This window comes from Diplotaxodon limnothrissa, linkage group LG10 (assembly GCF_057381915.1).
Source record: "Diplotaxodon limnothrissa isolate DT_005_m linkage group LG10, D_limnothrissa_male_GT1.1, whole genome shotgun sequence".
Taxonomy (NCBI): Eukaryota; Metazoa; Chordata; class Actinopteri; order Cichliformes; family Cichlidae; genus Diplotaxodon; species Diplotaxodon limnothrissa.
This window is the reverse complement of record NC_140605.1, coordinates 5370871-5386549: the sequence shown is the minus strand read 5'-3', so window position 1 is coordinate 5386549 and position 15679 is coordinate 5370871. Positions and strand designations below refer to the sequence as shown.

The following is a 15679-nucleotide window of genomic DNA, read 5'->3' as shown; positions in this document are numbered from 1 at the left end:
TACGAATAAAAACAGGAGTTTAAAATACGGCGGGATACTTTATGGACACGTGTGATAATCCCTTGAATTAAATGTGTTTTGTGCAAGACAATACTAATACTCCTTTGGGCTTACTCTGGGGATACCTTCAGATAAGTATTCATACAAGACTTTATGAGTGTTTCAAACACCGCCGGTTCATAAACTTTAAGGAAATCTACCTCAGTGAGCCGAACCTAACATAAGGCGCTGAAACGTGGCCTGGCTATAATGCAAGGACCTGGCTGTAAAATGGGACCCTTCCTCGGAATAAATGGGGTAAAGTTCGACATTCGCATAAGAAGGCTCTACTTCTTCTCTGGTGTTGTGTGGCAGCTTCACAGTGGGGCTTAACGCTTAAGTAACGACGCATTTGATTGGTTAGTCGTCTGGCTCATTTACCCAATTACATTACAGTTTGTTGTTACCAGGAAGCAGATGAAGCCATAGAGAAGGCTTAACCGATGCTAAGAAAAAAAATAAAAGGCTTAACCGATGCTCGGCTCGTTTTTATGTGAGAAATGGCGAGTTAGCTGGCAACATTAGTTCGCAACTGTGTCGGCCTGATATTTTAAAGCCTTCTGTCTCAGCGCTAGTAGAGACAGCGAACTTACTTGTAAGGCAGTGTCTCGACTACCTTTAGCTGCTGCAGCTGTCGGTAGTTCGATACCGCACAGCGTTGTTAAGTGTACAATTAGCATTTTTCATAAATACAAAGGATTGGGCGTTCGGTGTGATGAGTTAGCTCCCTTAAAAACGTTGCTTTAAAATGGCAAATACTGTCCTTGAAGTCGGTATCGGCGTTTTCGTTATTGTGGCGGTCTGGATTGTTGCTCTTGTGTTTGGGATTTTGCTGCTGAGAGCGCCAGGGTCCGCAAAGTGAGTGGCATAACAGCACACACACAGGCTTAACTCTGATGGAATATAGGAATATTTATAACGAAAAGCCGGGATAACATTTATCTCAATGGGCGCCGCATTTCCTTGAAATGCGCGCCACTTGTCTCATAGCTGGGCTCCAGTGCACCTAGGAGATAACACGTTGTAACCACTAATGAGGCTTCCTTGTAAATTCGGCATACTTTTGCATCACACAGTAACCACAGTGTAATCCCAAAAAATGTCCTCTGCTTTCCGCTGCTCCCTTTAGGGACCTGCAGCGGGTTATCTGGCTCCATTTCAGCCTTTCCCTACCATCCTCCTCTGTCTTTCAGTCCTCTTTCACTACATGCATGAAGCCGAAGATCTTTTTTTTGTCCTGCCTGACAGCTCCATCTGAAACATCCTTCGTCCAGTTTATCCACTGTCCCTCCACTGTACATGTCCCAACATTGTCAGGCGTGCCTTTCTAACTTTGTCCGTCCTGGTCACTCCTAAAAAAAAAACCTCAGCATCTTCAACTCTTTCACCATCTGTTCTGCCTCCTGTCATTTTGTTAGCACTGGCGTCTCTACAGCCAGATGTATGTGATGTATAGCAGGTCTACACCTACACCCCTCCAGGCTCTTTTCCACCTGTTCTCTACTCTCACTTTAGATTACAATGTCTTCTGTAAACATCATAGTCCATAGAAACCCCTGCCTGACCTCGTCTGTCGGCTTGTCGTACACCAATGCAGACAAGAAGGGGCTCAGACCCATCTGTAATCCCTATAATACCTGTAATACATGTCCTGCACCACCCTCACATACCTCTCTGTCACTCTTGACGTCCTCATGCAGTACCACAGTTCCTCTCTTGGAACCCTATTATATCATTTCTATAGATCTAAAAAAAAAAAAAAAACACGGTGCAACTCCTGATTGTCTCTATACATTTACTCCCCCCCCCCCTTCAATGAAGCAGCTCATCCTTCATGACTACTCCTACTTCAATATACTCTCGGCCTTGCATTCCTTTCACCTGGTCTCTTGCACACACAATATATCTACCTTATGTCTCTCTATTCTGTTAGCCACTTTACCAGTCATTGTCCCCAAATTTATAGTTCGTAGAGTCATTTCCAGATTTCTGTCTTTCCTTTTTCTGCCTCCTAAGTGCCCTATTATACCTGCTTTTTGGTCCCTGGAGAAAAGCACCGTATGATAATGTTGACTTAATGCTTTAATGCCATTATTAGTTCACTGACTTGCGGCCACGTCCCACCCCCGTCAGCTGGGTTAAAATTACAAAAATTATAATGTCTCAAATATCATTAAGGGCTGGAGCTGGGTGTTTGAGAGGAGGCGAGGGACAGAGGAGGTGTTAAGTGCTCAAAAACAATCTAATTAACACCAAGGGAAGGGATTTTTGCACAGTCACCATGAGACATGTTGAGACATTGTTTTGCTTTATAGGCTACTCAGTGAGACCAGCAAAAATCAACTTTTCCATCAAAGTTTTAACAAAACACACGCTGCGTCACTGGTTGAGTGCTGCAGCGATACACCTTGCACTCCCTGCTGATTAACATTTGTGCAATTACTCAATATTGGACCATTATACCACTAAAGTCAGTAAAATTTGAACTCCTGTAACACCAAACACTGTGCAATTACAGTAAAGTTTAAATGTGTGAAACATGGTGCTATTTACTTGATTGGAAAGTTAACAACTTTTGAAAACCACAATAAAGGCTGCCATTGTTTAGATTGCTATTGGCTATGATGACATTAGCCCCAGGTAACCCTGCATGCCTTACAGATCATTAACTCAGTAGTGGAGACCTCATCCTCAATCCTCTGTCTTTGAATCCCATGTGTCTTCTCAGGTTAGGAGTTCTTCCTGTTTTCCTCTCGGCTCTCACGATCACTTTGGTGTTGGTGTTTTTCCCCCGCAGCCCAGAGACACCTCTGCCTTTCAAAGATATAGAGGTGAGCTTAATTCACTAATCACAGACACATTAACATAATATTAAAGAGTGTGTCAGTGTCTGTATCTTTGTTTATTGGGTAACTCAACTCGACTCCAAGTCTCATGTGCCACCTGGAATAATAATTAGTATGATTTTGCTCATCATTTTGTTCACTAGTTTTTACTGTAAATCTGCTGCAAAATCGATGTCAGGAAAACACAGAACACGATACCATTTATTGAAAATGTATTCATTAAAACAAAAACACATTTGCTATTATTATAAAACCTAGCTAGGGATGCATTGATTGATCAGTCACAGATCAGTACTGCAGTTATCCACCATACTGAACAATATTCATCTCAGTGGCTTCCCGTGACGTAAATATTGCTGATTTTCACTAATAATATTTCACCAGTAGCTGAATTTGAGGCTATGAGTTGAGGGCATCTTTAAAGAGTTTAAGCAGAATTGAATCCTGCAACATGACACTGACCTAAAACATACCAGTAAATCCACCAAGAACTGGTTGAAAACTAAGAAATTGAGAGTCCTGGGGTGGCATTGTAAAGACCTATTAATTGTTGAGATGACTATTGAGAGTCTGCCACCACTGATGGTATTCTGCTATATTGCAGACTGATGTCAGAGACTGCTGGATGACTACAAAAAGCGTCTCTGAAGTTATTTTAGCCCAAGTCAAAGGGGGAAAACTGGCTATTAAGTGGTGGGGTAACCCTTTCCTCAGTTAGAACATAAAACAAGGTTCATTTTTGTTGTTTAGCTGTGATTAAAGCACTTTTCCCCCAGAGATAAATAAAAACAAGATTAGATATTAACATGTAAACCTTTTTAAATAAAGTGCTGAATGTTCACTGAGGTATCCAAATGTTTTCACATTGATGTATTTCAGCTGGCCAGTGTAATGTCGTATAAAAACTTGCATGTCTTCTCACACAGAGATTGCAGTTTTTGAAAACACATGGTATGGAAAGAGTGACACACATGTAAGAATATTTTGCAGACAAGTAAACTGGTAACAAAGATGGTGAAGAGGTGAATCACATTGCCCTAGAGCAAATAAGAAAGAGCCAGTCATTGGTGGCCATGACAAATGGTTTAAATGAACAGCTTATGTTGTTATAACCCACACTTATGCACAATAAATTTATAGTTTGGCAATAAAGCCACTGACAGCACTCTTTACACTACACCATATATATTTGAGTGCTTATGATATTGTGGGCTAGGCTAGACATTCAATAGTTCTGTATTTTTTAAATTTTTTTTAGTATCCCTCAACTGTAAAAGGCTGATACTGCTGTCACCCTGCTAGGTGGGCAGTGTGGACAAGCAAATTTGTAAATGTGATAACTTGAGAACAAAGTGACGTAGGATTTTCAAACTAATAACAGAGGTAGATCTACTAGGAGGCTGCTCAGTTTCAGTTAGCCTGCCAGAGTATGGTTTGCTTGTTTTTGTTTAGTTTTTGTTATTAAAAAATGTTTGCTTCTGGTTTGGTTTTAATAGTTCAGTACAATTCAGTTCAGAAAATCAGTACAGTTATTACAAAAAACTCTGTATAATGGCTTTTTTCGAGCAGTTGACTCACAGTCTTATAGACATCAGCAGTCGCAATAAACACATCCATCAATTCCTTTTTTAATTTTTAATTTTATTTTACTTCCTTTTCCAAGTTCACAGAATTTTTTGTTTTAATTTTTTTAAGAATCTAGTTTTTTATTTTAGTTATTTAAAATCCTTTGTTTCAACATCTAGTTTTAGTTTTATTTTAGTTTTAGTTAATCATAATAGAAAGTTGTGGCTCAGAGAGTCTGATTGCTGTAAGCATGGAAGTAGTGAGGTGACACTCATACGTAATACTGCATAATGCCTGCACTGTCACAGACAGAAGGCAACGTGACTAAAAGAGCCCCTGATCAGTAGGTTCATCCACACCTGGTTCAGTCGGAGTCAGATTTATTAAGAGAACAATGCATGCAGGTATGTGTACATGTGTTGTAGAAATCAGATGTACTTTTTTTTTTAAAATAAATAAGGTCCCAGAACTTTACAATTGGTGTGTCCCTACTTGTGTTTCCTGCTTAATGACAACATAATGTAGTTCATTTAGAAATGATGGGGGTCTGCGATGTCATCAGTCTTGATGTAAGGCCATGTGGCATTCATTTCCAGCCAATATATTGGGTGCAGAGGGAAAAATGAGGATTTAGAGCCCACAAATTAACAGCAAGCTTTAGCTGAATGTTTATCTCATGTTCAATACATTATGTTATTTATTCAGTTAATTATAGTGCCTGCAATCCTAATTCTCAAAGACAATTTTATCATAGACGGTGTTATTATGTAGAAAGGTGAGTTATATTTAGTTCTAAATGGCAAAGCTCTGATCATGCAGGGTTGTAAAGTAAAGCATTCGCTACATTCATTTGTACTAATTAAAGATCTACATTCTACTTAGCTTTAAGATGCAGTGAGTGTATATAAACAGCCGATGCAGAATGAAAGCTTAATTTTACTGTAATGTAAGGCAGTATCTGCACAACACTGTATGCCTGTAAATAGTGTCAGTGTGTGCACTTCTGTGCATGTGCTTGTCGTAAAAGGCCTGGTCTGCTTTATCTTAGACCAGCAGCAACACAGAACAAACACTCCCCCATGCTGCCTCGGGGTCGTGCCAATAAGCCGGCTAGATCTGCCAAGCAAGCTGCCACCCCATAGAAATAGCAGAGCGGAGCAGCATTCTGGCCAGCTCATGTTTTATATCCTTTGTGCAAAGGCAGATACCAGACCAACAACAGAGAGAGGGGGAGGCAGCAAAATCAGACTTCCTGGATTTCTGTACAAGGTTTCCAAATAAAATGAACCTATGCTGACTAATTATCACACACAGGTTTTCTTACTTCTCAAGTCATTATTGAGACGCACATTATTTCCCATGATTTGAGATAAAGATTTTTAAAAAATCAAGTCCTAAAAAGGGTTCTCTCATCATCATTTTTACAAAAACCTCAAAACAGAAAGATGCCACCAGAATTCAAATATTATAATAGCAAGACGCAAATTGCTTAAAGAAAAGAAAAGAAGAAAAAGAGGCGTGAAGAACGTCTTCATCTCCGTTCTTTGGAGTATGTAGTAACACCTGTAGAAAACAGATCATCTACCCTCCCCCGTAGGATCCAAAACGGTATTTAAATGAAGGCAGATATGCATGTTAAGGTAATAAATTGATCTACTGGGCACAGTTAGTGACTTTTTGTGTTTGTATCATGTTGTGATGTACACTCATTTTTAGCTAATACACACAAAGACACACAAAACTTTGTAACCTATCTGCAAGCAGAAAGATAAGTGAGAGAAAAGAATGTCTAGCCTCCTGTTAAAGAAAAGTAAAATATCATAGTGCCAATTAGGCCAGTCTTAGAGCAGGAGTGGGGGTGGTTTGTACCACACCCCATAGTTCTCCCACCTCCCCCACCGGCTGCATGCTCACACTGTGCATCCTGTGGCACATTAATAAAACATGGGCCGCTTTTTGGGCTCCTGCTTGCTGCGTAATTGGCAAATTAAAAAGTGAGATGTGTTAAATGCACCTATAAGAAACAGCATACATCAACCCCACCTCATGCACACCAGTGGGTTTACACGCGTGCACACACACACACGCACACACCTTCTCTCATTTCACAGCAGACTCTGTGAAATCCTGTTTAAGACTGCAGTAGAATTGCAGCTCTCCTCCCATTATTTAGCTTAAGGGCGTTTTCTCCGTTTGTCTTCTTGTATTCATGATCCAAATTATAACATGCAGCCATTAATGACGTGCTGATGAATCTTTTTGATGGCAAATTTTAAAAATCCAAACTTCCCCTTATCCACGAAACAGCATCATCAGTGTGGCAGATGTGTTGTTTTTCTGAGCCCTGCATCTTGCTCGCTTCACATCTCTTAATTGACATGTTGCTTGGGTGAGCTGCAGTGCTGTGTTGTTGGTGTCCCTGCTGATCATCTGTCTAGATAGGGAACAGCAGGATTCCAAAATAAAGAGAAGCCCGAATCAGCATTAAGTTGTGTGAGAGCGAAACAACAAACATGTTTTCAATCACAGCTTATTCCGTGAACAAACATAGCATCAGAGGTTTGATGACCAATTCTCGGCCAGTGGTTTAAAGTGACATGACCCTTCCAGCATGTTCAACCTATTCCACCTATTGAACTGATTTTCTTGTTATGCTATCTGGGATCATTTTTCTATGTGTAAGATAATAACGGGCTGTGTGGCTGGATAAGTTCTAAATGTGCACAGGACTTCTTTTAATGAGAGTCTCTAAGCTTATATAATGGCAGCTTTGTAACAGCAGGGACTCAGAGACAGCATTTAATATGAAAAAGTGCAGCTGGTTGTTGTGCAGTCTGTTAAAGAAGGTCAATTTACCACAGACACCCGTGCATTACATCAAATTAATTATTGCACTAAAAGTGTCAGATAGTGAACTATTAGTATGGGGGAAATGATCGTTTCCAAATGCAAAGAGAAACAAGAGTACAGCAGGGATTTTTTGTCTACTGTTTGAACCCAAAAGTGGCTGAACCCATAGAAGGTCACACTATATCACACTATATACTGAATACTGTACTACCTGCTGCCTTTAATAGCCAGCCAGTGGTGAACACTGTGAACACACAAAGTGTTCACCACTGTGAGTGAGCGTAGGCCAGAGCCAGCAAGAAATAGATCTGTCTCTATGCCTGCGAGTCACAGCCTGCATCATGGTTTTCTCCCATCTGCCATATAACGAACTAAACTGAATGTTCACCAACACCAAATTAACTAGAAAGAGATCTTTGAATACTATATGTATTTATAGCATCACAGTTAACCAAATGTTTCAGGCTTGTCTGAGTTATGGAGTGATGTAGTTGTCAGAAAAGGCTTTACTGTTCAAGGATCTCATTGTTGTTTCCATGGATGCTTTTAACAAATAGGGCTTGACAGATACTAATAAACTTCAAGTCATTTTTTCAGCACTTCTTCATAAAGAGAGACTAAAAGCTATTGTGGAGCCATATTTGCTCTGTATATGAAGGGAAAATGTATAGCATATGGAGCAGTGGTTTGTGCTTAGTAAGACTAGAAAAGCACCATACAAATGCTAGTCCATCCCACTCCTTTGATACAGGTGCTCTTGATTATTGCTCATCGTTCTTCATGTCACTGCTTACAACACTCATCAAACTTGTCTGAAGTAGGTGAAAGCACAGATTGTGCCAGAATATGCAATGCAATCTGAATTTGGGGGGGAAAATGTGAAAATTGCAAAAAATAAATAAATCCAGCACCGATTTGGGGAATTCAGCGATTTCCGGCCACCTGAAGCCAAATCAAACTGTGTTTCCTGTCAAATGCTCAATTTTGCTCTGCCTCCATAGTTGACAGCAGTCATGAGGTTGTTGGTAAAGAAAGCCAGGTTAAGCTTAACTCGACAAAAAGAAATCCAGATAATGTTTTACTATCCATAGAACAATTTAAGAAATGTTAAATGAGTGACCTTCTAAAGTTGATTTCTCACTGAGAAATTTGCACTTGAGCCTTTATGAAAGCCCTGCCATGACATCTAGTGGCTAATAGAGGAACTTTATGTATAACCCTGTGTTTTCCATACACTAGAAACTACAAACTTCTAATGGATTTACTTTATTTTGCTCTGTAGATAGTGGACACCTTGTTCATCGGCCGCTACGTGCTTCTGGCTGTGGTGAGCACCATCTTTCTGGTGGCATTCTTTGTGCTGCTTCCCTTTCATTTCCTGGAACCCGTGTATGCCAAGCCCTTAAAAACACACTAGAGTTGGCGCCTGAATCACAGGCTGATTTACCCAGTCTGACAAGTCCTGAAGACCCCAGCCTGCCTTCACAATAGATTGTGGAACACATGTGAATGGAAGATCCAGTTTTGTCTTAGCACTGCTGTTTGTGTCTTCATGATTTTGTATACAACAATATAAATTGATATATTTGGGTCAAGTTTTCATATTTTGTATCACTTAGCACAAGTAATGACCACATCCTTTAAATTTTGTATGGAACAAGCCAGTAATTCTTTGTCATTCAACTTTTTCATCCAACAATAAATAAATAATTAAGTATGTGATTATGACTCTCAAGTTTTTGCTTCTGATTAATTTCTGCAGTACTCTCAAAGTACGGTAACTGATAATTGTGATGGTACATGATGCACATTTAGCCCAGAGTGAAAATTGCTCAATTTTCCACGATCTGCCATTTACAGCTGGATTATTTTTGCCTTTTGTTCTTTTGCTTTAAAGCTCAAGTGTATGCTGGCGTAATATGACTTGTGTTTTCCAGAGAAGCGTTCCTAAATTGGACAGTTGAAAAAGCTTAAATAGGACAAGGCAAACTATAATTAGACTTCGCAATGCAAAACATAACCTTGTAACTATATTAGGCAGAGCTTTTTTTGCCTGTAAAACAGGCCAGTTGGGTTTACTTTAACCTAGCACCAGTTGCTGAACATAAGCATGCCCAGCTATCAGGGAACACCAAGAACTGATCGTGATGCAGGCTGGTTGTTGGAGGATTTTGCTGCTGCAGTGTCTAGTGACCACAGACGTGGACTGAGTGCTCTGATGTTGAACAGACATTAAAGAAAGTTGGGTTAGGAAAAAAAGACTCCAGACACGCTCTTGGAGATTAGCTGTTGAGGATAGCAATGATACTCTTCTAAACTAAGATTTTCTAAATACACATTTAAATGTAAGTGTTGGATAAGTCAATCATGTCATATCGTGTAAAGTGTTGTCAGTACATTGAAGAACAGGGGGATGCATTCACACAATTCCACAGGGTCGCAATAAGCGGATGATTCCATAGAGTAATGAGCTTTTGCAGTCCAGAGGCTCAATTATAAACACTTACCCCCCTCCCGCCTCCATTTTAAAAGTGTGAAGCCTGAGGAGACATGGAGTGGAATTCCAACCAGGCCGATGAAAGAGAATCTAATGAATCAAAACCAATCCTATTAGTTCCAGCCCACATCTCCATACTATGGTCCTTTTTCTGCATAACAATCCACTGCATGATTTCGCACAACCTGGGGAACTGGGGGGATTTCATCACGGTGGGGTAAGGGATCCGAAATCTTTTCAACCTGGAGGGACTTGTTGGCTGTAATTGACCGCATGAATACCGCAAAACATGATCTTAGCCCCAGTAGAAAGTGCCACCGAGTGTCTTTAAAAGCAGTGAAATTGAAGAAGAGGCTTAGCTGGCTGACTTTAACTTGATTGAAAACTTTTTTGATCTGTTCCTTTTACTTATCAACAGAATGGTCTTTTTGAGAATATTCCGCTGCAGTTTCTGTTTCAAGGTCATAATGCAAAAGGTATTTACACCAACTCCTCACTGCCTTTGCAGCCTCCACGCTCAAGGTTTTACATTCCCTGAAGTCTGGGCCTTGAAGAAGCCAGTATTCCCTGGCTCTCATTTTCACACACCCTCTCACTCTACCTCACCTTTTTAATCTTTCTCTATCCTCTATCCTTTCCTCATTTTAATTTTTGCTGTTAAACTCCATCTCTGGGGAGTGGGAAAATGAGCAGAACAAAGGATGTGGGGGTTTAAGGATCATTTGGAGCTGGGAGATGCAGTCTTTGTGGCGCAGCCAGCTGGACATATAAAGAGATGGGGGGTGGGAGAGATACAGAAAGAGAAAGCTATGCAAGGGCAAAGAGGTGTGAGCATGGTTTTGAAACTGCAGAGGGGCTGGTTGCTCTCCTTGGGGTAGATCCTGCATTTAGATGCACTCAAGCAGAACTTCTGGCTTGCCCTTCACATCCTTAGCCATCTTTGTTTGTGATATGGACACTGTCACCACCCCACCTAGCTCCCACAACATTCACAATCCATTAAAGATTTCAGGCAAAGTTGATGCACTTATCCCAAAAGAATGACATTCAGTTCGTGTTAAATCAAGCAGATGGCAATGTTTGCTATCCTTTCAGCAAGTTTGGTAAATAAAACCTGATGAGACTTTCGAAGGGAAACACAAGCAGGGTCATTTTAAGTCCTTATAAAGTCTTGAATTAGATAAGGACTGATTTGCCAACATGGGTGTCTGGCAGTGTCTGTTGAAGACACTAGAGTTCACTGTCTGCGGCTTTCACTGAGGTATGAGAGAGTTTGTGATAGAATGTGAAAATGAACCAAAGCCTTGTCGCCCAAGCAACAAACTATGCCGTTTTGGGGCCAAGAAGAGGGCTTTTTTTTCTCAGCACTGCCTGGTTGTGCTCTATTGTGCACTTTTGTATATCGCTAGGGGATGCTATAATTGCAATACACACTAGGGGGGCAAAACCCTCAAACTGAGATCCTAGTGTGGACTTAGCCTTTTACCTCTTGCTCAGGAATGAATTAATGCATAGCTCTTTCCTTTGGTAAGAGGATGGTGGCCCAAATTGGGGGTCAGGTTGCCCACGAACAGCCCTTTGCTGTTTGGACATGACATCTCCTTGAGGGCCAAAGCTTGGCCTATTTTCCATTCTGACAGTGCTGAAGACCTTATTGAATATTAGCTGGGTGTAGAAAGGCAATGGCTGCAGAGATCAAAGGCCACACGGGTGGCCTTGGTATTGCACAGAACATGCTTAGTTGTTACCAAAGTCACCTATGTTTGAATTTATCTAGATCTTTAGAAGCTATTCCAAAAAGTTGATTGTGTTCATCTGGACTTGGTGTTTTCAGTGGGAGAAATGTTTCATCACTCATCTGAGTGACTTCTTCAGTCTCCATTCTGTTGGCTATATATAGCCAGCTTTAAGTTTTTAACTGCCTTGTGGCACACATATTCTGATATTCCAGGGTTTGTGGGATTTTAAAAAATGTATTTTTGTAATATAGGAACAATTTTTAGTCACAAAACAACCTTTGATCCTTCATGTTGACTTTTTGGGATGTTTTTTAAAGCCAGAAATGAACACATTTGTCAGGATAGAGGTGGTGATTGATGTGAAGGCCAACAAAACGCACATCAGAAAGATGTTGCAATTCCCAGTAATTCTGGTGTTTCTATACAATGTATGATTGGTCGTAACAGAAAGTATAAAGATAACTTTTTTCTGTAGGAAACACAAGTGACAGATGCACTTGTACAGTGCAGTCCGGGTCTGACGGAGAGCAGAGTTTCCAGTCAACTTGAAAATAATTATAACCAGCCTTCTGGCAAAGCTCTTTATTTTTATTCACGCAGTATTTTTAGACTTGTGCATAGGCAATGAAAGGCCCATCACAGGCATTAGATAAATGCACTGAATATGTCTGAGATTGGTCACAATTTGAGATTTGTTTGTCACAAATTACAGACATACTGAAAGGAACTGGTACAGAGCAGAAAAAAATGGCCCAAACTGCTACCTATCTGTGCTTCTCTGTTTGGAAGCCCATTTGTTTTTGTTGATAGGTTGATGTAATGCAAATCAAATCAGGAGTGTATTCTTTGTGCACTCTGGGAGGCCACTCAAAGCAGGCGAACTGACTGCGTTTGAATTGCAAGCAGAACATTCTGACAAGGTTGACTTGGTACTTTTGTTTGCCTCTTGTGGGCGAGCCAAGATGATGTATGAGACTCATACTGTGCAGACAGGCAACTACAAATTTGCTTGGCTACTTGGCTGGTGGGAGGTTGGGTAGGGAGTGTACGGTGGTGTTGATGGTGGTATGGGATGTGTGTGTGTGTGTGTGTTTGGGAGGGGGGGAGTGTCACTTTAAAGCAAAGCAGTGAGAGAAAAAGGAGCCTTTGTACCCATTTTGTCCTTTTTTAAGCTATTGTTTGTCAAGCGACGCAGCATTCCTCTGGTGTTATAATTCACAATTGAGCATGTGAACTTAAAATAATATTTCAGATGTGCCTTTGAGCAGTCCAAATAAAGGTTCCTCTGAAATCTGACGAAATGAAATAACTTTCTGTCTGTTCTTGTGCATTTTCTGAAAGTTATAAGCCTCAGCTTCAGAATGATCAAAATAGGTCCAGTTATTCTGTTTATGAGATGATCTCCATATTTAGACACTGTTACGCTGCATTTCATCAGTCAGTAGGTAGACATTTGATTGATGAAAGTGACCTGACTTAGTGAACACAGGCCTCACTCTCTTACCTCCCACTTATTTCATCTTTCTCTCCCCTCCTTCCTGCCCTACACTGAGCCCTGTTTTCTGTTCCCTCTTTATCCCAAGACAGTACCCCCTGGTCCCCTTCTCCTCACTATGTGCTCAGCATGAGGTCTGAAACTTGTTTTTTTTTTTTTTATCATTGTTTGCCCCCAACCCAACCCCACATCTCCCAATTTCTTACTACTCAGAGGGGGGGGGGGGGGGGGGGTGGAGACCAAAGAGGAGGGAGAGAGTGAGAGCAACCAGAGTAAGAAGGGAGGGAAGAGGAGCTGAGGAATATGGAGAAACATAAATCTCCAAATAAGAAGTGGGGCGTAAGATAGGTCACATGTTGAATGTCTGTGGAGTGCCACGGTAGAGAGTAGACTGAGGGGATGGTTGATACAGCCGAACCACAGTAAGGAGTTGGGGAATTGCATCCTGGACCCGTAGCATGAAGATGCGTGTCTGTGTGTGGCTCCTCTGGGTGTCCTGGTTCTGCACCTGTGCAGAGTACTCCAAGTGGTGCAAGTGTCATGGCATCGTGCCGGCAGAGCCAGGTTTAGACAAGAGGTCAAAGACCCTGTTCAAGGAGCGTGCTCATCACAGTGGGGGACACCAGCACACACCTCACAGGAACAGGGCACACCGGAGAAAAGGTGAGTGCTAAACTCACAGAGCTGACAGACAGCACTCTGCTGCAGAAGAGCTGAAACTTTTCGTGCAAGACCTTTAAGTGAGAAGGTAGATGACAGCACCTTATAGGCTGGCATGTAGCGCATCTGACAGGCTTAGAGCTGCAACTAAATTTGTGATTTTAAAACAGATAAATATCTTCTATGTTACTAACATTGCCTTTTGCATCCTTGTTACATAAAGTGTAAGTATTGAAAATCAAAAGTCATCATAACTTTTCTTCAAAATGTTTACTTTTTTTACTCTTTTTTACATTTCAAACTCTAGATCTATAAATGCATTAAGTTAATGACCAGATAAAGTAATGTAACTGTAAATGTAATCCAATGTTTATTTAAATCTAACTGTTTTACTAAACAAAACATATTTAAAATTTGTGATGTGTACTATATATGTCACAGCAAAAAAGTCAGTTCACAATTATGTTTCAAAGTAAGTCTCATCAAAGAGAAAACACATTGGCTGTATGTAATAAAGTCTCATCTATATTTTTTCTTCATAGTAGTTACATCAGCTCAGATTTATTAAGTGTATTAAGATCGGCATTTCGTTGTTGTCTTCAGTCTTTAATTATTATCTTAAGCCGCCAAAAAAGACAACCTATTTTGGGTTAAATTAAGTTAATTCAGCCTTTTGTGTTGACAGTGATTGTTAATTCCTTTACAAGCGAATTTACTCTGAAGTCACATTTTGTCACATTCCTCACTACAGCTGACACATTCTTTCTTTTTTCTAATGCCTTCCCACCCTCTTTTCCTCATTTCCAACACCTTTGCTGACCTTTTGGTCTACAGCCTGAAAGAGGTCCCTTCCCTCCGCACATCTTGGTCCCAGCACCATTCCCATGGGCTGTGTTTTTGCAGGGGCGACTCATCCTTCATCCTCTCTAAAGCCTTTGTTGTAGGCTGAAAGCTTGCCGATGCTGAGGCCATCCAGCCTAAGTTGTTGGATCAATATAAACATCCATCACTTAGCCCCGGGCCTTTCTGACCTTCACAATGCACAGTTCACTACACAATGCTTTATTTATGTGCGCCATTAGAAAGAATGAACTAGTGGTAGTCCATTTATTTGGGAGTTGTCCTCACTGTGGAAACTTGGAAGTAACTCAGCATCAGGACTGTTTTCTGTCTTTAGGAGATGTAGTAGAACTTATTCTTATATGGCATGGTTTTTTTTATAATCAAAAACTCAATTTATTGTATATTTGTACAAAATCTCTAACCTGTTTTTAGTTCAGTAATTTAAGATATCTACAAAAAGCTATAGTAAAACCTACTGTGACAAAGCCTTCAAGCTGAATTGCTGGACACAATGAATGAGGAGCAGATGTACAGTTTCCTTCTATTGTTAAATAAAAACATGGAGAGATTCAAAACTTCCTGCCACATAGGAGTGCTAGCACAAAAGCTGAAAATGGACAACAGCTCATGATTAAATGGAAAATGTAATACTTCCTCCTCCGTTCCTTTGATTAAACCTAAAATACAATATTTAAAGGCAAAACCAAACTCTACTGTTGAAATTGATATTAATATTAGTGTGAAGTTTTGCTTGTTTGTTTATAGCAGTGTTTACAGTGGTCATCAGAAATGTATTTTCTTTTATTCTATTTATTTTATAACTGACTCCACAGAATATAAATTAGTGCTGTGAGAATCACTGGCAAATATATTTTAATTCGACAAGGTTTTCATTTATTCATTACTTTTCTTTGTTCAATAGCTGGTTATATTCTGTAATATTGTGGCATGTAAAAATCCAAAGAGCGTTGCTGGTCTCAGGTATTTCTGATAGTGTTATGCGATTTACATTTGGTTGTAAGGCAAGGCAAGTTTATTTGTATAGCACAATTCAACAACAAGGTGATTCAAAGTGCTTTACAGAGACATTAGAAACAAAAACAAATAAAAAGCATGATTTAAAATTGATTAAAACAAGCAAACA

At 40.2% G+C, this 15679-nt stretch overlaps 1 protein-coding gene across 1 annotated transcript; it reads left to right on the top strand.

The window, feature by feature from the left end:
- The first annotated feature begins 787 nt into the window (after nt 1-787).
- Nucleotides 788-8718, top strand: tmem218 (transmembrane protein 218). The gene is made up of 3 exons (XM_085363358.1): nt 788-897; nt 2768-2870; nt 8584-8718. Exons 1-3 carry the CDS (start codon nt 788-790, stop codon nt 8716-8718), a joined length of 348 nt encoding a protein of 115 aa, XP_085219484.1.
- Nucleotides 8719-15679: the final 6961 nt, after the last annotated feature.